General features: G+C 46.0%; 1 protein-coding gene across 2 annotated transcripts in view; it reads right to left on the bottom strand.

Annotated features, from left to right (window-relative positions):
• The window catches only part of LOC135375152 (LIM/homeobox protein Awh-like), a 62,240-nt gene that overhangs the window by 14,687 nt on the left and 22,553 nt on the right, over nt 1–25,000 (bottom strand). For both annotated transcript variants that reach the window (XM_064607878.1, XM_064607879.1), the window contains exon 2: nt 9,066–9,247. In XM_064607878.1, the coding sequence (XP_064463948.1) occupies nt 9,066–9,247 (182 nt within the window). The remainder of the gene's footprint in view (nt 1–9,065; nt 9,248–25,000) is intronic.

Below are 25,000 nucleotides of genomic sequence, written 5' to 3'. Positions count from 1 at the left end.
TGCAGAGCATGCATGGCCATCCCGGCCGCTCCTTTTCTAAACGAGCAAAAATAAACTTGGGCAAAGGTAGAGTTTATCGCTCGAGACACTTCCCGCCGAGCTATTCTATAGGTCCACAATGCGTCTCGTCCGAACGCAGTTCGCGTGCCGGCGTCGGCGCCACGGTACCCCGACCGATACCTCGGTCCAGGAGCGAAGTTCGCAGAAGTCCCCCGCCTCTGTCGCCGCGGTTTTAGTGTGTCCTTTGTGAGCGAGCCACTTCGTAAACATTCTCATAATAGAGATTCATGTCGGCGGTGTGTCCGTGCCTCTTCACGGCGCTCTGGCCCGTAATCGGTTAGAAATCATGAGCCGCGACCTTTCGTTCCTGGTCAGGAGTTTATGTCCCGCTGGGGAGCGGGAGACGGGTGAAAGGAAAAGGGTCTTTTCTTGTTCGGCGCGCAGCACTTGTACTTGTCAAAAGGACAAGCGGAGACTGTTGGATGTCGCGGTTCTTGTTGTTGACGGGTAACGCGGTGGGAAAAAACATGGTTACGTCTTGGGTATGGTGTGAAGAAGTAACTTTTGCCGTGGGAAGTTTCTGGTTTTGCGGTGCTCCTGTAACATTGTGCGAGGATTCTGTTTTTTTTTTCTTCTTCTTCTTCAGGGCGCACGGTGATATCGAATAGTTTACGGGGAGTGTTTTTGGATTTGGGACCAACGATTGTGATACGTTAGTTGCAGTCAAATTTCGGAAATGGTCTTTGTTGTCGAGGATATTCTGAACCCACGAAAGCTCGATCGTTACTAATTGTTGAATTTAAAATAATTATTTTTATTAATCGGTCAACACGCGCTACAATTCAATTAAATATTCATTGTTCGTCCTCGATGTTGGTTCATCCAGAGTGGACGTCAATGACGATCGACGCTCTTCAACTCACCTCCCTCTACAATCAGGCCATCATGCATCGCAATGACATTGTCAACAATGATGGCCTAATGTAGTCATGTAATCGCGCACTAATATACGAAGCCTATACAACGCATCTAATACACGCGTCTTCCATCACTATCCTTGTGCTTGCGAGGGGGGGCACGAGAAAGAGCAAAGCGCCCCAAGAAAGTCCCTCAACATTGCCGAGAAACGGAATATATATTCCACTCTCCTTTTCTGCGTGTATATATGTGTGCAGATGGCATTCCTGCACGACACAAGCGCGTCCAGCGGTGCCACCTTAAATCAGGCGAGTCTTTATGAGGGCTTTCGTTTTCATTGAGACCTTCTAGAACGGCGAGCCAGCGTGGCGCCAGCAGGAAATGTGCCAGGTGCTCGGTGATCGCGGCCGTAAGTCATTCGCAGCCGTCGCTTCCATGCGTCGCACGTGCACCGTTCTTGTCTGTTGTCGCTGGATTATAAACGTGGGATATCTCAATCCAAGTCGGCACACCGAGTCCGCTATCTCGGCCGCGCCGCGTGGAAGTGGTGTCAAAGAACGGAAGACGTACTTCTTATTCTTCTCCCCCTTTTCCTTTGTTTTTCTTTTTTGCTTTTAAAGTAACGCAGGACACCTTGTGTATCCGAGTAGACACAGTGTTGGCGGTGTTGAGGTAACGAGGTTTGAGGCAATTTGAGATTTGAGGCAACCCAATTCGAGGCACGAGACAACCTGGGATAAAGTAACACAGGGCACCTTGTGTATTCGAATAGACACAGTGTTGGCGGTGTAGAGGCAACGAGATTTGAGGCAACCCAATATGAGGCACGAGACAACCTGGGGTTCGATTACGTTGGAACCTTTGGAACATTGCAATCTATAACTGCACATCTAACAACCCATACTATAGTGCTTGGAAAACTGGGAAAAAACATAATAGTAAAGCAAAGGGCGGTTGCACGTATGTATGAGATCTGTTCGGCAGGTCAATGGCATGACGTCACATTACTAAAGGCCAATGAGCGGCACAGTTCCCTGCGAATCCGGACCAGGGCATACGATGGCTACCTCCTCCCCGAGCACCATGTCACCAAGTCTTCAACCAAACTATTTTACTGCCCTAATTGACGCACAATATATGCACTCCCTACTTGGGCTTCCCCAGGGGAAATCCATGCTGTAGGGCTGCCTATATGTGACGGCCGTGAGTCTACCTGTTATTTTCCGGGTGATTTTTGTTCTCAGGCCCGCACTGAACACCACCACTACAGCCAGCTGTGGAGATGTGTTCTTTATTTGGCTAGACATTGAACACAAAATAAATTGAAAATATATACTGACAACAAACATTTAAAAAGATGACTACACCTTTTCTGCACTGTGCCAAACGCGCCTTCAAATCCAATAGCTTTATATAGGGCCTTCGTCGGCGGTAAATTTCTTGCGAAACTTTCTTTTTTTTTTCTTTTGAAATATTATTAAATTGCTATTGAACACCTTTTCATGTTTGGTGCAGTCGTCTACTTTTTGCGTTGTTACTTGTACTGTGATGTGATATGGTTACACAGTAGACAGTACTGCAAATACTGCAGGGTGATCACGTAAACCAATACACTGTGGCTGGCCCTCAAATGTCTCAAATCGGCCCTCAAAAAAGTCGCTCTCAAATTCGGTTGTAAGTTACAGCCGTCTTCTAATTTGATTAAATCTATGAAGTACATACATTGTGCGGCACACCAACATATAGTAAGCACAACATAATTCTACTTCTATTTGGTGTAGTTGACAACAATATCCTGCCCTCTTAAAAATGAACTTCACCGCATAGCATGCACCTAGCCAACCATAATCTCGAATGATATCGTTACCTGCCCTGATTTGTTGAAAACGGGAGGCGTACGCCTTTTTTGTGACCATTATGAACAGCATAAGTGTCATAAAAAAGGCGTACACCTCCCGTTTTCAACAAATCAGGGCAGATATGGTAACAAAAAGGTTAGTTTCCCGTAGTTAGTCTTAACGATAGGGAAGTTAAAGAGACCTTCAGCCCCTGCTCTCGCATGGCGAACAGCCCGAAGTTCATCGTAATTCATGACTATACAGAAGGGAGGTGTCCGCTCAAAACTCCAATGTTGAGATATTATTTGTTTAATTGCTAGTATCTAGTGATCGCGCATGATTGAAGCAACAGAAGACAAGTATGGTAATCCAAACATAATCCTTATAGCACGATTCTGAACAGTTTCCAGAGCACGTAAGTGGGTGTTGTAAGTGATGCCCCAGACGCTTACAGAATAAAAAAAAAAAACTGAGTGCACAAAAGCGTAGTAAAGATTTAAAACAATGGGCGCAGGAAAGAAGCGTCGAGTTCTAGTAATGACGCTAATACCATAGGAGGTTTTACGTATATAATGATTCAAATATGGGACTGAAAACGCAAATGATGGTCGAAAAGCACGCTCTCTCCCAAGTCTCCCAAGAAAAGTCCGCCAAGAAGTGTCTTTGAAGACACCCACTTCGACGACGAGAGGTATAAGAATACTATGTAGGGATTGGAGCGCAGGTGTTTACGTTTCAAGTTTATCGTCACGTAAAGTGCAGCTCAGTTTTTTACAGTTTCGATCCTGCCGCCAACTCGAGACACGGGACCTTGTACATCGAACCGTCCGCATATAACGATACCGCTTCCAACACTCTCTCCCTCGCATCGACTGCTTGTAGACGCGATTCACGTGGCCACTTAGCGCAGCCTATTTAACGCGCGGGTCCCTCACTGAAGGCATATCCGGCCATCTCAGCCGTGCTCCCCCGAGGTCCTCTCCCGTTTGATTCAATTGGGGAGCCCCCGCGGGGAACCGCCAACGGGCCCGACATCACTCCTACTGCATTTAACGCTTAATTACACCTACACCGGCCGAACCTCCAGGGATCCGCCGGAGCAGAACGGAATGCACGCGGCCGGGGAACCTCGCGAGTCTTTCGAGTTTCCAGAGAAATGACGTGAGCCGTTGTGCGACTTGGTGAATTGGCTTTGTGAGGGCCAGTCTGGAGGAGAAAGTGGTCGAGAAGGTCCGGAGACGTGGGAGGAATTATTGTGTTCGGAATGTAGTTAGGAATCTTCGTGACTGACTGGCCAATTAGAGCTGCACTGTGTTAAAGCGACACTCTTATATATGCGAAACTATGCCTTTTCATGTAACAGCGTGCAACTTTCACCGCTTCCGGTCTAACAGCAGACACGCTCTGCGCCAACCACTGTGCCGATGGATACCGTTATCGATTCTAATTTGAGGAGAAAGAGGGTCGCCTTTTTGTGGCAATTCAAATCGTCACTAAAAAGGTGCACGCCTCCCGTTTTCAACAAATGATGAAAGCGAAAGTATATAATTCTTGCACGGCGGCTGGTTCCGAGGGTCCTTGTAGTCGCGGATGGACCGGAAGTCTTCGTGGCACCGGAACTTGTGGCGGGGCTTGTTTATGTTTACCGGATAATGTCCTGTATAGTTAGTGATGATGATGATACGGGAACAGGCTGTTTGTTGTAATAATTTCCAATTCTCCATTTGTCTTCCAGTCATTATTTATTTATTTATTTATTTTGCACATTCCTCTTCGTACTCTTTAAAAACAGGACTTCACCACATAGGGCGTTAAGTGCGCCATCCACTGCTATGAATGATAGGGTTATCGCTTCTGGATTCGAAGAGAGGGAGCAGGGGAACAGCATAAGCGTCACTTAACGCAAGCGAACTTATTAACAGCATAAGCGTCACAAAAAAGGAGTAAGCCTCCCGTTTTCAAGAAATCAGGGCAGATAACGATATCATTCCAGATGATGTTTGGCTATAGGAGTGTGCTATACAGTGAAGTTCTTTTTACGACTGTAGGTCAATCAACCTTCAGAATCGTACCGTTCTATCTTCCGATTGGAAGGAAAGTTGATACATAGGTGGTGGTGGTGGTGGTGATGGTGAAAGGGCTCGCTAGATACATAAAAAGGTGTGCGCCCCCCTTTCTCAGCTTATCGGGAGACAGAGCGATATCATCCGCGACGATGATTGGTGCTATGCGGTCAAGAGCGCCCCCCGTTAGTGCCTAAAAATCCGCTCTCTAATCGTCACATAAAACGCTGAAGGCCAACCATCGCGCGGAATGATACTTTCATCACGCTTATTTTGTGGCGTACGCCCCTTGTGTGACAGTTACGTAACTGTACGCTCTAAAAACAGAACTTCACAGCATAGCACGCTCTGCGCCAACCATTGCTACGAACGATAGGGTTATCGCTTCTGATTCGAAGAGACAGGGAGGCATGCGCCTTTCTGTGTCAATTATCATATATCCAAATTGACACAGAAAGGCGTACGCCCCACTCTTTCATTCGAATCAGAAGCGACAACCCTATATCATTCGTGGCAATGGTTGGTGCATAACGTGCTATGCGGTGAAGTTCTGTTTGTAGAGTGTACGCGTAAGTGTCACAAAAGAGGCGTACTCCCTTTTTCAATAAATCAGATGGAGAGAAAGGGGGATTAATGGTTGGCTATAGGATAGTGTTACGCGATAAGAACTTCACCACGTAACAGGCACCTAACCAACCGTCATCCCTAACGGCATAAGGGCATCATCCGTGCAACGGCAACACAACCAACACTCTTAAAAATGAACTTTACCGCATAGCACGCTCCTAGCCAACCATTATCTCGAATGATATCGTTATCTGCCCTGATTTGTTGAAAACGGGAGGCTTACTCCTTTTTTGTGACGCTTATGCTGCTCATAATTGTCACAGAAAAGGCGTACGCCTCCCGTTTTCAACAAATCAGGGCCGATAACGATATCATTCGAGATAATGGTTGGCTAGGAGCGTGCTATGCGGTGAAATTCATTTTTAAGAGTGAAGGGACGGAGTCTGACCGCTTGTGTGTGTGTGTGTAAGAGAAAACCTGTGTTTCAAAATCGTCTTCGACGATTGGCTGACTTTATGTGTGTACGTGCGAAAGAGTGAGATGAGGCATTAAAGGGACGGTCTCGTAACCCCTGCCCCTCTCATAAAGTGTACCATTCGATTGCCCTTTGTTGAAAATGGAATACTGCGAATTTAGCCGACAAAACACGCCACAGTTATTAAATAACCGAATTAAATTGATAAAGATTGCAGAGCATGCCGCGATCTGTGTTGGCAACAATAAGAACGGCCACGTCGATAGGGAAAGTCCGTGATAGGATACAGAAATCGTCTGCTTTTGCACGCGCTAGTGCATCGGCGTGAGCAGACGACTTTCAGAAGTTACTGGGCACCGCGGCAACTGTCGTACATTTTGTTTCAGTTCTCAGGTAAAAAAACGCGCATTCTAAGTAGTGGGAAGCATGGTGGTTCAGAACAACTATGTTAATCCTCAGAGACAGGACAACCCCACCCACAATCACAAATCTGATGTCGCTGGCCATTGGCGCGCGCGGTCGCATTACAGCTCCGACCAAAAATATATTAGGCGCGCTTCCATTACACTCCCCGTTGCACACTGATCATGCCATCATGCTTCGAAATGAAGTGTCGCTGACGACGTACATGGAGAAGAAGTGCGTGTTTATTTAAAAACCGCATTAAATAGTCGCGGAAAGAAAACACGTAACTTAGCTTCCACGTATCCGATTATGCGCCACATTATCGGAGACCCCACAGTCAATGCTCGGACTACATTCTCCGCTCGCGAAGGCAGGCGCGGATCTAGGGGGGGGGGTCCAGGGGTCCGGACCCCCCTCAATTCCAGACTTGAACATAGGGTTCAATGGGCCAATCCCAGCATGCATCTGGCACTTGTCCATAGCGGACCCCTCCCCCTCCCCTCCTCGGAAAAATCCTAGATCCACCCCTGCGCGGAGGTATATGCCTGAGTGTCCCCATTTCGAGAGCAAAGGGGATGACTCAATCCAAGGTGCTTCTGCAAGTTACAATTACCATGACAACGATGACGTACCCGCAGGCCGACGTCATACGTGACGTATGCATGAGAGAAGCGCAGGTTTCGTCGTCTGCTATTACGGCACGTTTCGACAAATTCCTCGAGAACGACTTGGTTATTCCGAATGAAACTTTGACGGTTGTATGTGTACAGTACTCGTGAAGGTAGTTTTGGCTAAGCTGGCAATAGTTTGCCTCCAGAGTGTTATGCCGTGAAGTTCTGTTTTAAGAGCCCTACACTCTGCGACCTTCTCCTCCTATCACACTTCTAGACAACCAGCATTCAGAACACAACGTCTGCTTTTAGCGTGTATCGTATCCCTCACGGGGATCGACCCAGAAATTGTGGTAAAGGTAAAGTGGAGGAAGAGAAAGATGAAGACGGTGGCGCCTGCTACCGCGAAGAACGAACTATGCCACGTCATTTAGTTCATTATGATGTGAAAGTGATGAGAGTGAGTGTGTGTGTGATACCCCTATAGTCATCTTTGTACTATATTTTTGTTTTAGGAGTAGCAAGCCGACTTTCGGCCAGGCTGACCTTTCAGAAATAAACGTACCGTATTTTCGGGTGTACAACGCGCGCGTTATACAGTAAAAAAGTGTTCTGGACAGGACCTGCGCGATATCTAACGGTGCGCGTTATACACAGAAATATTTTCCTGCAGGGTTCCTTTTCAGGTCGGTGACGTACAAATTCTAGCCTCTTCCAGAGTGTGCTGTGGCTTTCTCCCATATCTCTTAGGGTCAGTTGACGAAACCGGCGAAAGGGCACTGAACTTCATAGAAGGTTAATGATGCTGCTTAAGGATGCTATTCAGCAGTCAATAATCTTGAATTCATTTCAGGAGAATGGCGTGATTGAAAAGGAACGCGAAACGGAATGCAGAGAGGAGACTGAAGTATACTATGACAGCGACGCTGTTGCATCGGAGTTTAACGATTTTGACTAAATGTGTTTCAAATATAGCATGTGCATATATGATACACCGCTTTCGTTTATTGTGTATACTGGTGGCAGTACAGAAGCTTGTAGCACCATTGCGGTGCGCGTTATACATCGAACATTTTTCAAATTCACCCAGAGTTTAGGGGTGCGCATTATACACGAGTACGCGTTATACACCGGAAAATACGGTATATCCCCCCCCCCCTATAGTCACACGGCAAACTAAGGCCGTTAGCGGAACGGCCGTTACCATCATTTACCATCATTTCGAATGACATCGTTCTCTGCCCTAATTTGTGGAAAACAGGAGGGGTACGCCTTTTTATGGGAATTATGAACTGCATAATTGTCATAGAAAATGTGTACGCCTCCCTTTTCAACAAATCGGGGCAGAGAACGATGTCATTCGAAATAATAATTATAATAATTCAGGGCTTTAAGTCATTCGAAATCATGGTTGGACTACAGGTGAAGTCTGACTAGGGTATAAGAGAGCACGTGTTTGTGTATGTGTGAGCGAGAACTGGGGAAAGATATGTGATGGAAGAGACTGCGGCGGCCCATGAGAAATTTCAACAGGACTCTAACAGCTCGTCTGCTTAGTTCAAGCAGCCATATTAGCCATTCTTGGGTAAACATAAACAAGCCCCCGCCACAACTTCCGGTACCACGAAGACTTCCGGTCCTTTCCGCGACTGAGGACGCCGGAACCAGCCGCCGTGCAGAATTATATCTTTCGCTTTCCTGATTTGTTGAAAAGGGAGGCGTACGGCTTTTTGTGGCAATTTGAATTGCCACAAAAAGGCGTATACGACCCTCTCTCTCCTCAAATCAGAAGGATAACTTTATCAATCGGCACAGCGCTTGACACAGAGCGTGCTTGCTGTGAAACCGGATGTCGTTTTGGCACCAAACCGGAAGCGGTGGAAACGGCATGTATATAAGCGGTGGTGTTTCCGCCATTCCAAAATAATTTTGGGGCACGCCGATGTATGTACACTCCTTCTCTATCTATATCTACAGGCCTCCGACGCCACGACCATTGAACAACAACAACAACAAGCCCCCAACAACAACAACAACAACAACAACTGCATGCAGTAACAATAACTGCGGAAAGACGAACAGGAACTCCGAGCGCTGCAGCATTTCGAGTGTAACAATTCTATGTTTCCTCTTTGCTCGAGCTTTCAACACAGATTGCTTCCGAGCAGTATATATATGAGAAACTTACCGTACGTAGTCTGGCCTGCAGTAGACGCTTCCATGCCTGACGAAACAAGACGGTTGCCTATCGAGTGGTACCTGACAGATACAGCAGCGCAGGCAGCGGGCATGCCACGAGGTCTCGCTCACTTTCAGAAGGAAACGGTCCGCAATCAGCTCACCGCACGCGCTGCACAGCTCTTGCTCCGTCTGCAAGAAAACAATGACACGAAGCTCGCTGACAAGAGCAGATAACACCCTTTTGTGTACACTGATATTGTCCAGTCGATGCTCATAAGTAGGGCCCGGCAATTTAGGCATTAAAAACGACTGAAATAAGCAGGCATTTAGGTACCCCCAAAATACAAAAAAATAGGCACGTCAATCTGGTACGCTCTTTGGCTTTGCTGCTGTTTCAGAATGCTGCATCACGGAAAACTAGCTCGTTTCAAGGCTACTGTACGATACAAGCTTTGACGTCTGGTACAGGAATGCTGAGGCGGCCTGGAACCACACTCTAAATCTTTTCACACCTTTAAAGGTGTAATAGCGTGCATGGCGCACGCCTTTTTATGTGTAATTTTGGTAACATCATAATGGAGCACGGTTTCGCACAAATTTTCTTTACTCGAGTGTTGTCTGTCCTCCAAAAATTCAGTCTTGCAACATCTCAACATAGTTCAACAGTATTGTAGACACTTGCGCGTGCTCGATTATCGATAGCGATGCATATATGCATTAGCTCGTACCTACGATATCCAAGACATAATGAAAACAAGATTTGCACTGACACTTGATCTTTAGTAATGCTTTCCGAATTTTGTAAAATATCATCCTGGAGATGCAATGTTACGCAACCAGATTGAATGTGCATAGCGCACACCTTTAAAGGTGTGAAAAAGTTTACAGTGTACTGTACGATACAAGCTTTGACGTCTGGTACAGGAATGCTGAGGCGGCCTGGAACCACGCTATGTCGAATACTTTTAGTTTTCTGCCCTGGTAGATCTTGAAAGGTTCAGAGAAGTCACATCTTTTGATCAAATGTACATGAACCCCTTTTAGCAAACCAAGGTACTGAAGGAAACCAAAAGCAAAGAAGGAACAAAAGGCGCAAACACGCAGAAAGAAAAAGCAGCACTCAGCACTACCCTGAAAGGCGCGCTCACACTTCCACATCTAAAAAAAAAAAGGCTGTTATGGTGTCTAAAGATGTTAAAAGACGCTACAGTTCAACAGAGTCGATAAAAAGGCAGGCAACCCCGAAAATGTCGCATTTAGGCGTTTTTAGGCATTTATAGGCAAATGCCTAAAAATATTTTTTCTTTTACTTCGCATTAAACATATCCCCCCCCCCTCCCCTAAAAATCCGGGCCCTACTCATAAGACAGTGTCCTGGAAGAGAAGGTGTGGCGATGGGAGCGCGATTGTGTACTCTAAGGAAAAAAAAAGGGTGTAAAAAGGTGGTAACTATAGTTACCACCTATAGGTCGACATAGCGTCTGATAAAGGATGTAAAAGGGTGGTAAAAACAATTATATATATATCCAAATTGCTACAGTAAAGGCGTACGCCCCCTCTCGCTCACCGAATCAGAAGCGGTAGCTCTATCATTCGTGACAATGGTTGACGGACAACGTGCTATGCGGTGAAGTTCTGTTTTGATAGTGACGTAGCAATGTAGAACTTTGCAACCTTTTAGTCACCAACATACGCTACAACTATTACCTCCAGAACGGTGTAACTGCTCCACCCTTTTTTTCTAAGAGTGGGAGTGGGAGAGCACACAAAGTCTCCAAGCTGTACCCCAACAGTGCTCCATATTTTTATTTTTCAATTAATCATTCAGTGCCACTCGAGATCGTATGCCCTCTGGTGGTCTCGACATGAATATACCACTGAAGCGTAATAATAACAGACCCATAAGGTCGTCATGTCATCCGCCTCCATACAGACCGCATACGAAAATGTCATCGCGAGACTTGTCGCATCAGTTGTGACCGGTCGGAGTGGTTTTACCTTTTCGCGCGCGCAATTGTCCGAGGTCATCTCGCCTCAGGAGACGTCTTCGAAGTACAGACGTTACAACGGCATTGAATGCAGTCCTACAACGTCACCGCACGCCCTGCCCCCGTCAATATTCGACATGTAACCATCTGGATTTCCCCATGCAAGCTTCAATGCTCTTACATCAGTACGCACGGACACCTCCCTTCGGCATTCAAGAATGGTCGATCCGGTGGGTGCCCATATCGTTAAGGAATAAAAACAAACAAAAATAAAGCAAAACGTTTTATCTTATACCTTCTTCGCGTTAGCTAAGGTATAGTGTAGTTGAGCTAGGATGACTAGTCTGACTCTGCGACGACTTATACATTCCCATTTTTTTATTGTTCCCATGCATCATTATCAAGCTGAACGAATATTTATATGTCCTTAGTGCAGGTAGAAACGTTGCGGTAGACGAGCTCATTTTGAATCTCCAAAAGTTCAGTTTCATGAAGGCATGTTGGCTTCCGCCTGTAGGGATGTAAAATTTCAGGACAGCTTGAGCAACGAAAAAAAAGAAAGTTTTCGTGTTTTTTGTTGTTGTTGAAAATTTGAAAAAGAAAGAAAGAAGAGACTAGAAGATACTGTTGTTACAGCCTGTATTGACATGTACATACAGAGTGTTACCCAATAAAAGTCCACCCCTGCCAGCGTGCCGTGCCCCTCCGATTACTCATGCAAGTAAAACATTGCGCTGTCTACATATAAATTCCAAGAGTATTGATCATCGCAGTGCAAAGCTATGATGCAAAACGTACGAAACCCGTGTTAAGACAATCAAGATGGCGGTGGTGCGAAGCGCAGTTGACAGATTGCTCCCCAGACGGCGACGTGTCGCTTTGGCAAAGATGTCTTCACGCTGTTCTTTCCCCATTTTTTGGGGTTGGCGATTCGCTCAAGGAGAAATGCATCCAACGTTCGACAGTGGACGAACTATTTTACGCACGTGCAATCACAGGGGTGGCATCCAGACTTGTGCCCGTTACCCAAAAAAAGGAACTAAATACCGTTACCCGTTACTACAGAAAAAAGTAACTAAATACGTTACTCGTTACCGACATACAAAAGTAACGAGTTCTCGTTACTCACAGGTAACGAGTTACTTTTACGTTACCGCGCATAGTTAAAGGATCAAACAGACAAGCCGCCACACGAGAGAGATTCAGGTCTGATGAACAGCCTGTGAACTCAGTCGTGAAATCTCATTCTTCTTCTGTGATTCATCTCATCATTCCTTCACCGTTTGTTAGTCATCTTTTTTTTGTCATCTTTGTCATTAATCTACCTCATCCTTCTTTGATCATCTGTTAGTTTTTCGTTATTTCCAAATTCCTTTTCTTTATTTCTTATTTCTTAATTTTCTTCCTTTAATTCTTTCTTATTCCTTCCTATTTCTTTCTTTCTTTAATTCTTATCTTTTATTTTTATTTATTTATTATTATTTCTTATTTCTGGAATAGCAAGCCGACGTCCCGTTTGGCTGACCTTTCCCCGTTTTTTTTTCCTTTTCGTCTAATAAATATATCCCCCCCCCCCCCGCCACACGTGTCAACGTGATTAGTGACCCTTCGTTTTGTCTTGTTGCCCCTCTGCGTCGCGTCTTGGGTATGGGTCATTGTAATAAACCTTTTGCTGAGTCTGATAATGTGTCGTCCGTCCTTCGTGGTCCGTGTCTCTCGGCCCCTTACCATGAGTCTATATCAGCTTGCCTGAACCTTTCCTTCTTTCCGAAGTGGGGGTGATCGGAGACTATGAAGACACAAGAAAAGACACTGGTTCTCGTGCCACCGATCACCAACGGTTCCCGAAAACAGACGAGGGGCTGTGTCATAATTTAGGGCGCTCAGAAGCTTAGCAAACACAAGAAAAGACTAGAAGTCGAAACGCGTTTTTTGTAGCCATAACACAATTGGTGCTCATTCTTGGGAAGGAGTGATGGTCGGAGATTACGGAAACAAGAGAAAAGACAACACATCCAGAGTCACACGTGGTCGTGGGTCACGCAGGTCAGATCCGCACGCATTGCGCCACACGGAGTGCCGAAATGTGCTGCCCCGCGCTGAAGAAAAGGAACGAGTAACGTCAGTAACGAGTTACCAATTTTTGTAACTGATTCCGTTACTATTACCATATTTTAAAAAGTAACTGAATCGTTACTTCGTTACCAAAAAAAGTAACCGTTACCAAGTAACGAGTTACTTGTAACGAGTTAGGCACAACTCTGGTGGCATCCAATGTATTGCTCCGTAGACGAAAGCGTGCTGGCCGGGCGAACGCAATGCATCCTGGACAGGTTCTGGTCGCACGTCATAGCAAACGTCAAGGCACACCTGACCTTAAAGATGGCCGCGTCCGTGATCGGTGGCCAAACCATATGTGTAAACAATGCGGTTGTCGTTTCTGCGTCATGTTTTGGATATCTTTCTTCCGCGGTAATTATTTTTATCCGATAATCTCGCAGTAAAACGAGCAGTTTTACCCATAGGGCCTCGATTTCCAGAGATGTTGATGACGACCAAGTGTTAGACTCACTGAACCGACGCGAGGTACTTAAACTGGACTACTGGACTAGAAACGGACTACTACGTTGCAGAAGAAGCACCGCGTACGTTAGGTTGGCAAAACACGTTCATCTCTGGGCTTTATGACGAAGGAAACATGTCGGTAAGCGGCAAAACGACATGTAAACAAAGTCACATGACCTCAAAATGATGTTTTCTATGACGTGCAACCAGGACAAGGTGGCAGTTTTGCAAGAAGCACCCGCTTGAGGGTAGTTACAAAGATGGCGTCTTTATGTCACCTCGGTGCGCGCAATGAACGCTGCGGTCAAAGCAAAGCGAAAGCGATGCATGATGATAGCGATCTCTCGCCGCTGCTCATCGGAGTACTTTGTATAGGCTGGTTGTGAAACCGAAACTCGGGCGCCTCACAATGTGCTGGCGCACGAAAAACGCCACCAGGAATTTTTGAGGTTTCGTTTTAAACCTTCGAGCGTCTTCGATCTGCGTCGACACGCGGGTCTCGCGCATACTTGCGGGTTCCAAGATGCGCAGCGAATACTAACTGCGGTCTGTAGAAGAAACGGACAGCTTCGACACAAAAGGAGATGTCCCGCGACGCCCGCTTGAGAAATGATGTCCGGCCACGCCATAAACACCCGTCGACAAAATCTCCCAGCCAGCGTGGAAATGGCTCTTTCGTTTGTCTTCCTTCACTTTTCTTTTGCCGATTCTGTGTCTCACACCGCGCATGCGCTTTGCGCTAAGCCTCTAATTTTTCACGAGGACTTCGCGTTCCTGTTCGATTTTGGTGTTGCCATTTTTATTCGTTTGTTTGCTTTCTGCTTGCCGTTGGGCTTTGCACCGCGCATCGATTAGGATGGTTAAGGTTAGTTAAGGTTCGCACGTCGGTTAGCGCATGTTGAAGCGGTTGAAGCTAACCTTTACCACAATAACAGAGACATTTACAATAGACAATAGGGTACCCATGCTCTTTTGACCTTTTTAGACACAATCGGCCTTCGATCCTTATTATGAAGGGGCTCATTATCCTATTCTCCACAACACCACCAGCAATGGGGTACAGCCAGTAACGCCTCTGGCGATGAAGCTCCCTATTCATCGTCATAAAATAAAGTAGTAGTTGTTGTACATTACATTTACACATTCACGCTGCCCAATACTGTAGAAGTGTTTTTTTTTTCCGCGTGGAAAATATTTTCGCGTTTTCGAGCAGAGCTGCTTTGAGAACTGATTCGCGGGAACTGAAATTCGCGACACAGGTTTCCGGGAGTGCTTTGCTCTTGCATATTGTGCCGCCGTCAATACTCGGGCATATTTCGGCACGTACTAAGACATCCGTTGTTCACGTGGATTGCGGCATTCTAGGTCTATTCCTTTCTTCTCCTCAATGGGGATAGGAGGAGAGGTCCTGTCAAATGACCTTTAGGGACCCTGTAGGAGGCCATAGTACTGGCCGTGTGCAAGTTATCCAGTTTATTTTAATAGTTCTTATTAATTATCACTCGGGGCACTGACCAGTTCGGTTGAGATGTGGTACGTACTATCATTCAAGCTGGTTTTGAGAATGCGGGAAAAGGCATGTTCTGGCTTCGTGGTATAGTGGTATATTGCATGTATAGTGCAAAGCGTTTATAGGAGTAACAAAAGCATGATGAATTTTCATTTCTTTTCATCTTGCCTGATGGGATAAAACAATCTTCTGCGCTTGCTTAAACTGCCTATGCTACATGGAGTAGAAAGTATCAGGTAGTCGCTGTGTAGCGTCGAACGCCGAACGATTTTCGCTCTCATATGGCCAGAGTTATTCGCGGGAACTTAAATTCGCGATTTTGGAGGTGTGCGCGAAAAACGCGAAAAATAATTCTGCGCGAAAAAAAAAAAACACTTCTACAACCAGTGCTCCGCGAGCACGAAGCGATGAAGATGCCTTCGACCTGGTACACGACAGTGAACGCACCTCCATAAAAATTATGCCACGCAAAATTCCACTCCTCTCACAAAATCCTCTTTTGCTATACACTGCAGGGCAACAGGTTCGATCGAAACGAAGGAAAAAAAAAGAAAGTGTCCACGAAAGCATTCCAGCAATCCTTGTGTCCTCATCCGTGCGGCGCGCCTTGACGGTCGGCACCGTCGTATAGCGTTTGCGAATAGACGGCAACGTATAGCGTAATAGCTGGAGCGCACGAGCGGCAATGCTCTGTGTGTGGCAGACTGGCGTACAGGCAGGGGGTGAACGACAGACTGCGAACCAGAAAGGTGACACCTGACCATCCCACGTCGTGTTGTGACAGCACGACGCTGTTCCACTCGCTGGGTGACGTCTGACACTCTACGGGGAGTCTGACGCTGCATGGGACGCTCTTTTCAAGAAGGGACGAAAATGCTCACCGCCGCAGCTATACTCTGCATAGTCCATGCTTGTGCCACGTCGCGCGGCGAGGGGCATCTCGTGCCTGGCAGGCTAAATTATGAGTTTCTCGGGCGACACGAAGCACCTGGTGTCATATACAGGTTGTTCGAAACGACTGCCGTTTAGGAACGATTTAGGAAAAAGTAAGTACGTATAAGTAAGTATCTGAAAAAAGATTTAGGAAAAAGGCGCCAAGGGTCACTAGGAATACACGATTTTGCAAAGATGCCCGCAGCGCAAAGCAGCTTGGGAACTTTGAGCGACACTGCTCTGTCGTCTGCTTGCGTTATGGTTTATCCCGACTGCGACGCTGCTGCTACGCACACCGGGAATGTTGTTGTTCTTCTTATACCTCCGCATCTAGCTAGCAGTCTCGTAATGTATCTAGGGCGCTATAAGTTCCCATGAGCCCTTGCGTGTCACAGGCTTACTTTTGTAGAAAGGTCTCTTTCTATATCAGTATAAGACTTCAGGGGCGGGTGTTGCGCTTCCTGCTGTCCTCTCTCCACCTGTCCACATCTGTACGCCGCTCATAACCACAGATGCTTCGCGGCGCTAACACGAAATCAGAAAAGAACCATCTTGTAATGATCTGAATAACTGAGCTACAAAGACTGCGTTATCGAAAGGGGCCGCCCAACGTTTAGGGACCCAGAAATAGAAATAGAAATAGACCCATAGGAAACATATATATGTTTCCTATGGGTCTATTTCTATTTCTATATACCGATGTCTTAACGCAGCAACGGACACAGCATTATGAGAGTATCCGTGTATTCACACGAGCGACATTCCCCAAGAAGCGGAAGATGCGAAAAACGTCATAGCTTTCTGATGTCACGTGAGCGCGAGCGCTCAACGTCGTGTCTTCACGTACACTGCAAACCATGGGGAATATCCTGCGCAACAGTCACAAGATATACCGTAGCAGACGACAAGAAAAGACGCTGACGGTGTCGTCTGCTAAGTGTCGTCTGCTAAATGCGCAGTACGCCACTCCGGGTATTCCGCACCGTGTGAATGCTCAACACAACTCGATCGGGACGGAACTTTGGCTCTGCAAGAAGTGTTTTCGCTTTTTCTTCCGCTAGAATATTCCGTGAGTACGTCGCTCGGGTTCATACACGGTATATGGAACAACTGCGGGACAGCTGGTGGACAAACTCCACGATGTGAAAAGCCTGATTCTGGGCAGGGCAGGACGAATGCACGACTCAATTCAAGTCTGGAGTCGTCAGTTAGCCCTGATCCTCTAACTGTCACCAGACTCCGGGCCTTTCGCGTTATGCGGCATTATGAAGTCTGGATCTCGTAGTTCATGCACGGAACATTTCTTCCTGGTACTTTGCGACAATATTTTTTTTTAATGATTTACTCCTCTTGTCATGTCGAATACGAAGTGTTATGGTTCGACCAGGATGGACGAAAATAGATCTGCAGATCTATTTTCCATCTATCGATCCATGGAACTCGCTCAACTACGCGCAATTATACAAAAGCGATGGGGCACCTGACAAACTGTATTCTTCGGAATACGTTCGAGTCAGTTAAAAACATTGATACGCAAAATAATTTTAAAAAACGACACAGTCAAGCAATAATTAAGAAAGCACTTACGACATATGAAGAAAGCCGGAGTATGGCGAAGACAAAAAAAAAAAAAAAAGGAAAACAGACTTGACATGACCTTGTCGTGTTTTTCTTTCTTTCTTCCTTCTTATTCTTCTTATTTTTTCGACTTCTTCCATAACTGAGGCTTTCTTCGTCATGGAGTCCATCCACCAGCTCGCCTGCTTATTATGAAGCAGTTACATGCATACAACACAGCTCAGAGCTCAGCCTGCAAAAAGGAACTCAACTCAAGGGAGCCATGCATCTGACATGAGAGGGACACCCGACCACGATTCAGAGAAATATAGAGCGTATAGACCATCGCTGGAGGAACTCGGTTTCACTGAGGGACGATAGTTTTGGTTCCGCGAAATCACAAAAATTTGCTTGTTGTATACAACAAGGAAATTTTTGTGATTTTTAGGAGTGAGTATTGCGTGCACTGGATAGCGAGGTGTTTATTTCAATTATTGATTACATTCATGCGGTCTGAAACACAAGATTGTTTGTCTGCGATGCTCAGTTGCATATCGGAGAACATTTAATAAAAAAATCGGAGGGTGTGCGGGTTCGAATAACATTGCTGACGTCGAACTTCTTCTAACTCTTTTCGCGCAGAAAGATAACCGTTCCACGAGGGTTCTTAAATGGTGCAAGAACCTTTCTCTGCACCTTTCCTGTCTTCAAGAACAGTCTCTTATTTATCTATTTGTTGCTAACGTATGCAAAACAAATAGTGTAAAAATCCACGTGGATCATATAGCACAGAAGAAGAGTGGCTAAGGCTTCCACATGTCCCGGTCGTGCCCCACTTTTGAAGAACCCTTTAAAGCCGAAAAAACACGGACAAGCTGAGGAACTGAAAAATTGTTATTTTTCTGTCTGTAGGCTATATATGTATACGCCTTCGAGTACGACAATAAAGAAACAAAATCAAAGAGAGAACTGCAAGAAATCGCTTGTCTCCATTACTGTTATCCAGGACGAGCTTTAACCTATACCGGAAGCATTTTGTTGACCACCGTTACGCCATTTCCCTCCTTATGTCCGCTGAAGAGCGAGATCATGAGACGCTGCGCGTCCGTTGCTTCCTTTTGCAACCCTCTCGCAAAATACACACCAGGTCATGGGTCAGATACGAGACGCGGAAACAAGACGTTTGTGGGATACTTTTGGAAGACGTACAAAATAGAAGACGTGTGGGAAGCAGAGGAGGTCGGGTGTCAGGTGGCCGAGCGGGACTGCTGCTGGCCATCGATCACGGCGACGTCCGTGGTCATGTGTCCCACAAGGGCGAGCCACTCATGATCCACCACTGATAGAGTTTGATGGATAGGATGCTGGAGCACTTGTTCCGAGGGGACCCCGATAGCTACGCTTGGTCGAAGCGCCCCTTGCCCGTGCTTCGACTATAAGCCGCAAACAGTCATTTTTTCTGTCAGAACTGCGCGGAAGTCCACAATGTCGGAGACACCGTGTTTGCCGTTAGCATTTCGTTTTATGTGATGACTATTCTATGAGTGTTAAGCTGCGTTCCATACCCAACTGCCTGTGCGCGTTCTGGTATGAATGATGTCAAAAAGGATGGAATGTAGACACATATATTACGGGTAAGGGGGCACATCATCTATTGCTTAATCAAGCATGTCTGCTAGCTGTCGCTACCCAAGCGGCACAACATATATCGTCCCAATATCGTGGCAGGATATTGGCAATGCTATAGACCAATATTGATGCAGTATTGACGGCATTCAGCCAATACTGGGCCAAGACGTGGTGCTGCTTGTATAGATAGGCCACTACTGAATGATGAGCACACCAATTACTGTTCACAGTCTATTGTGAATGTGTTTTAGCAGGCATTTAATACATCGTTGGTAGGTCATGAGGACATATAGCTTATAAAATTTCAAACATGTAATACATAGTTTCTATGATGAAAGTTAGTGAGTTTTTTCGATATGGTACACTTGTTAGCGACCAGCGGCAAGGACACATGGTATAGGTGACTGTCAAGAATCCAAGTGCCGGCTGCGCTGTACGAGGTCCTTTTCCTGGGTTTTCCGGAAGACTTTCCAGGCTGTGCGGTTCCCCCTGAAGTCGGTTCAAGGCGCATACTGACCCTCCTATCCCTTCCTGCTGTCCTGCTGAAAGGACTCTCTGTTGTCGGCCTCACACGTCACGACACGACTGACGCCCTGAGGAATGTGCGTCCTAGGCCGACTTCTAAGAGAACTGTGCCGGCGCATATGGTCTGGTGCCTATACTTCGAGGTCAAGTTCCCTCTTCGCCAAGTCCTTGAGGCATAGTCGTATAGGGATAGTTCTGCAAGGTGCATTCATTGTTCAAACGGTCAGGGGAAGATTTCAATACCCCGTTTGTGCACTGTTTCTCTCTTGGGACCGCATTTAGGATTTGATAACAGCTCTTCAAACCACCTTCTTGCCGCTTTGTTCGTGCCGCGAACATCAGCGTCCACAGAACGAAATTTATTCGTCAATTTACACGACAGAGTCGTGTCATCATCGTCGTCATCACACACATTCAACACTCCACACCATCGTCATCATGCATCTGTTCATGTTGTTGCTGTCTATTTCGGTTACAGAAATTTCATTTCACGTCAAACTGATGTTCAGATTGATTGAAGAAACAATTTTCTTGTTTACGATATATGGGCATGGCCATGAGACGCTTAGTAGCGATCAAGGCACTTGTTGACAAATTTAAACCTTCGGTGCGGTTTTGGAAGACTGCTTCAGTTTTCCTTCTCGGCATATTTGCACTTCGTCTAATTCGTGTGGTTTTACACATTGTGTAGGTCAGTGCTCACTCCTGTACTGCTTTTGTGGAACAAACATTTTGTGACGAGCACACGATGAACTTCCTGTAATGTTCAACGTGCATTTCTTATTACGTTGTCTAAATGCAGGAGAGAAAACTGCTTTTTCAAGCATCAACCCTGAAATTTAATACTGTGCTAGGTTTAACGCTTTAAACATCTATATATGCAAAATAAAACATTGTATACGGGAGTTGAACGACAAATAACCGACCCCTAATTACTATAAATTTGTTTTATATAGAAATAACTATAAACAGCAAACACTGTGGTTTTCTGACAATGCTACCACGGGGAAACATCCCATGTCATCATCACCTCTTCATTTATTGTTGTCGTTGTTGTTGACAATGCAGACGAAATTCACAGATAACTGACTCATATTAAATCTCAACAGTGCATCACTTTTTAAGCTGACTATATAGTTTGCTATTTAAGCTACAACTTTTTGTTTTCTGGTGTGCGGAGCGATTCTCAACAGACACTGTGATTTTCAGAAGGCGGCGACCACAAGGCGAACACTAAATCGTGGTCTTGTCACTATAAACTCGAGACATAATTTGTTGACAAGGACTTCACCAGGAATTACAGTTCGCGTTCATGGAAGATACAGAATTATGCGATCTCCATGGCGACTTATGCTGCGGACTCCGCGTGGCTTCTTAAAATCCGTAGCCTCGGTGTATTCTCAGGAAACTTAGTTCGATATCGATTGAGCTGATACATCGCGGGAGAAACCAATCAATCCAAGGGCTCGTATACGAAGCTAGAAGGCCACATCAAAGAAAGAAAACCGCGGGAGATACATATACGCTGCCAAATTGGCGATCAAGCATGTGATCCTGCTTTCCATACACTGTCAGGGATGCGCTTGCGATAGGGGCCGCCAGCACATGTCCTCGCTCCCAATAATGAATTTTAAGTATAGTTAACTCTGTACTGATACTTAATTATAAGTAATTTTAGCCACATACACTCTTAAAAATGAACTTCACCGCATAGCACGCTCCTAGCCAACCATTATCTCGAATGATATCGTTATCTGTCCTCATTGGTTGAAAACGGGAGGCGTCCGCCTTTTCTGTGACAATTATGAACAGCATAAGTGTCACAAAAAAGGCGTACGCTTCCCGTTTTCAACAAATCAGGGCAGATAACGATATCATTCGAGATTATGGTTGGCTAGGAGCGTGCTATGCGGTGAAGTTCATTTTTAAGAGTGTATGTAGACGTGGCAGACTGAGCTTCGCTTTTGAGTCAGTGTCTGAATGTGGTTAAATGCTGACCGGCCGGATAAAGCATATACCGCCACTTGAGGATCCACAGCGATCCTGTGACATACGTCTCAGGCCGAGAGTTGCCGATATTTCGAACGGCGTCTCTTCTTGGGCTCGGTAAGGCAACTACTGTTCACTACTGAACTATACTGAACAACTCTGTTCTATAGCTGCTCGGAGTGTGGCGCAGTCGAGCACACAGAACGTATTCTTATATTGTGTGTGCAATATATATTCTGAGTGTCACCTACGCAGTTCTCACTTGAGGCTCAGGGCCCTTTGATATTTTGACGGTTAATTGCGCTTGGCCCATCACACCGTGCGCGTCGTGCTCTGGATGCCCCGATATCCTTTCTTCGAGATATCAGGCGGACAATGTATTTTGACTCTTTGGGGCTCTTGGGTTCTGCTTCTTCGTCAAGTGATCCTTCGTCAGCTTTTCGCAGTCATTTTGTGTCTCCAAAGGCACGTACGTATTTCCGTGCTATATTCCTTAGTGTTCTTGTTTCTTTACCTTTCATTGGCACGCGGAAAACGAAGACAATACTGTTTCTGGCCACTGCGAAGGCTCCAAGTATACCGGGTGTCTCAGTTAAATCCCCGGGCTAAATAATTCGCGAACCTGTGCACCAATCGAAGAACTTTCTTTTTTACGAGTATCTGGCCGATACCGCCTACAACTTGCGCACGGTGTGAATGAGTTTCGCGAAAAAACATAACTTCTAAAGCAGGGCGCCGTCCGCATTAAGATGGGTATAACCCCTTTTGGTACCTTCAGTGGACACCTTTTAGAGAAAAATCTGCCACCCTGACCCACAAATCGGGTCATTTGTTGCATTAATTAATTGGTTTCGGTTTACATATTTTTATCGCGGCTGGGAGCGGCGAAGGCAAAAGAACGTAATTCATTGGTGTAATTCGCTGGTGTAAGGACGTAGTTCATTGGTGGATAAGGAAGTGGAAGAGCGTCCTTATGCGCTTCACCGCGACCAGCCGCGACAAAAATATGTAAACCGAAACTAATTAATTCTGCAACAAATGACCCGCTTCGGTGTCAGATTTATTCTCTAAAAGGTGTCCACAGGAGGCCCCAAGATGGGTGGTACCCATTTTACTGCCGACGTCGCCCAGTTTTAGAAGTTATGAGAGGATAGAGAGGTAGCAAGCGAGCTGGTGGTATAGACCCATAACTTAAAAACCGTCGTTTTTAGTCCCCAAGTCTCGGGTTTTTGAGTTATGGATTTAGAAGTTATAAGTCTTTTCACGAAACTCATTCGAATTTTTATTTAAACAATGAGCGGCTCCAACTCACTCACACGGTGAGCAGGTAGTATAGGCGATATCGGACGGATACTTGTAAAAAAGAAGGTTCTTCGATTGATGTACCGGTTCGCGAATTATTTAGCCCGGAGATTTAACTGAGACACGCCCTGTATACTGTGACATCAATACTGAACAGCATAAAGCAACTCCGTGCAACGACTCCTTTCCGCATATAGGGCCCGCAAGCAAGTCCTTGGAACATGCATTGTCTTTCACGAGGCCTAACAAGAACCTGTCTCTATACGTAAATATTGAATCCCTAGTAGATGCACGTGCGTAGGAGCAGCGGCATGTCCACTGGCCCCTGACCGCCACACGCATTACGACGCAGTCATGAATAATGCATTGCACCCTTTAAAGTCGTTGCTGGACAAAAAGCGTAAAAACGCGGGGCGGCGGACTTGACGTGGAGACCGTGCTTCCTGCTGGGTGTCGCTTTCCGTCATCCGTGGACGAAGCAGCGCTTTTTGCGTCAAGTGTCGTGCGTCTTAGCCGTTAATGCGCCACTCATGTTCTGACAGGAGTCCGGGAGGTCCTTGGCTGGTGTCACATATGCGTGCATATGCTGTGAAAAGAAAAGCACCAAGGAAGACCGAAAGAGGTCTCTGCGGCGTGTCACTGTGGGCGGCACGAATAGTATTCTACGCGTTCTGCGAGCAGAAAATCGGTGACTCTCCGGTAGATACCTCGTCTTTGGGCGTGAGCAGGGACAGGTAATCATGTTGATTCGCGGCCTTTTTATTGTCGTGTTTTGCGTGTCACTTCACGTGTGTCACAAAAGTTTCGTCTTATAGACGAAACTTTTCGAAATAACCTTCTGAATGATCATATATCCAAATTGACGCAAAAAGTCGTATACACTCCCCCTGAACCATCACCCCGAATGACAACGTTCTCGCCCCTGATTTGTTGAAAACGGGAGGAGGAGCCTATTTTGTGCCGTGCATAATGGCCACAAAATAGGCTCCTCCTCCTGTTCATTTCTACACTCTAAACACGAACTTCACCGCATAGCACGCTGTGCTCCAACCATTGCCAAGAATGATAGTGTTATCGCATCTGATTCGAAGAGAGAGGGGGCGTACGCCTTTTTGTGACAATTTTCATATATCCAAATTGCCACAAAAAGGCGTACGCCCACCTCTTTCTTCGAATCAGAAGCGACAACCATATCATTCGCGGCAATGGTTGGAGTACAGCGTGCTATGCGGTGAAGTCATGTTTTTAGAGTGTAGAGTGAAGCAGAAGAAGAAGATTTCTTCCTGAAGTTCATTGCTAAGAGTGCACTCTTAAAAATGAACTTCACGGCATAGCACGCTCCTAGCCAACCATCATATCGAATGATATCGTTATCTGCCCTGATTTGTTGAAAACGAGAGGCGTACGCCTTTTTGTGACACTTATGCTGTTCATAATTGTCACAGAAAAGGCGTACTCCTCCGGTTTTCAACAAATCAGGGCAGATAACGATATTATTCGAGATGATGGTTAGCTAGGAGCGTGCTTTGCGGTGAAGTTCATTTTTAAGAGTGTGTAGCAAACCGTCCTCTCGAATGATATACCGTTATCTACCCTGATTTGCTGCAAACGGGAGGCGTATATGCCTTTATTGTGACACTTATGCGGTTCATAATTGTCACAAAAAAGGCGCACTACTCCAGTTTTCAACAAATCAGGGCAGATAACGATATCATTCGAGAGGATGGTAGGCTAGGAGCGTGCTATGCGGTGAAATTGATTTCTAAGAGTGTAGGCTGCGGTATCACAGCCCGGATACTGATGATGATTGCGCAAAAAGGGGGCGTACACCCTGCGTTTTCTACAAATCGGGTGTGATAACTCGGAATCGTCCTGTGCAATGACAGGCCTTCACCGCATAGCGCGCTGTGCGCAAATCATTGTCAAGAACGATAGGGCTATCGT

This window comes from Ornithodoros turicata, unplaced genomic scaffold, assembly GCF_037126465.1.
Source record: "Ornithodoros turicata isolate Travis unplaced genomic scaffold, ASM3712646v1 ctg00000829.1, whole genome shotgun sequence".
Taxonomy (NCBI): domain Eukaryota; kingdom Metazoa; phylum Arthropoda; class Arachnida; order Ixodida; family Argasidae; genus Ornithodoros; species Ornithodoros turicata.
Note: the sequence above shows the minus strand (reverse complement) of the source record. Positions and strands in the feature narration are given on the sequence as shown.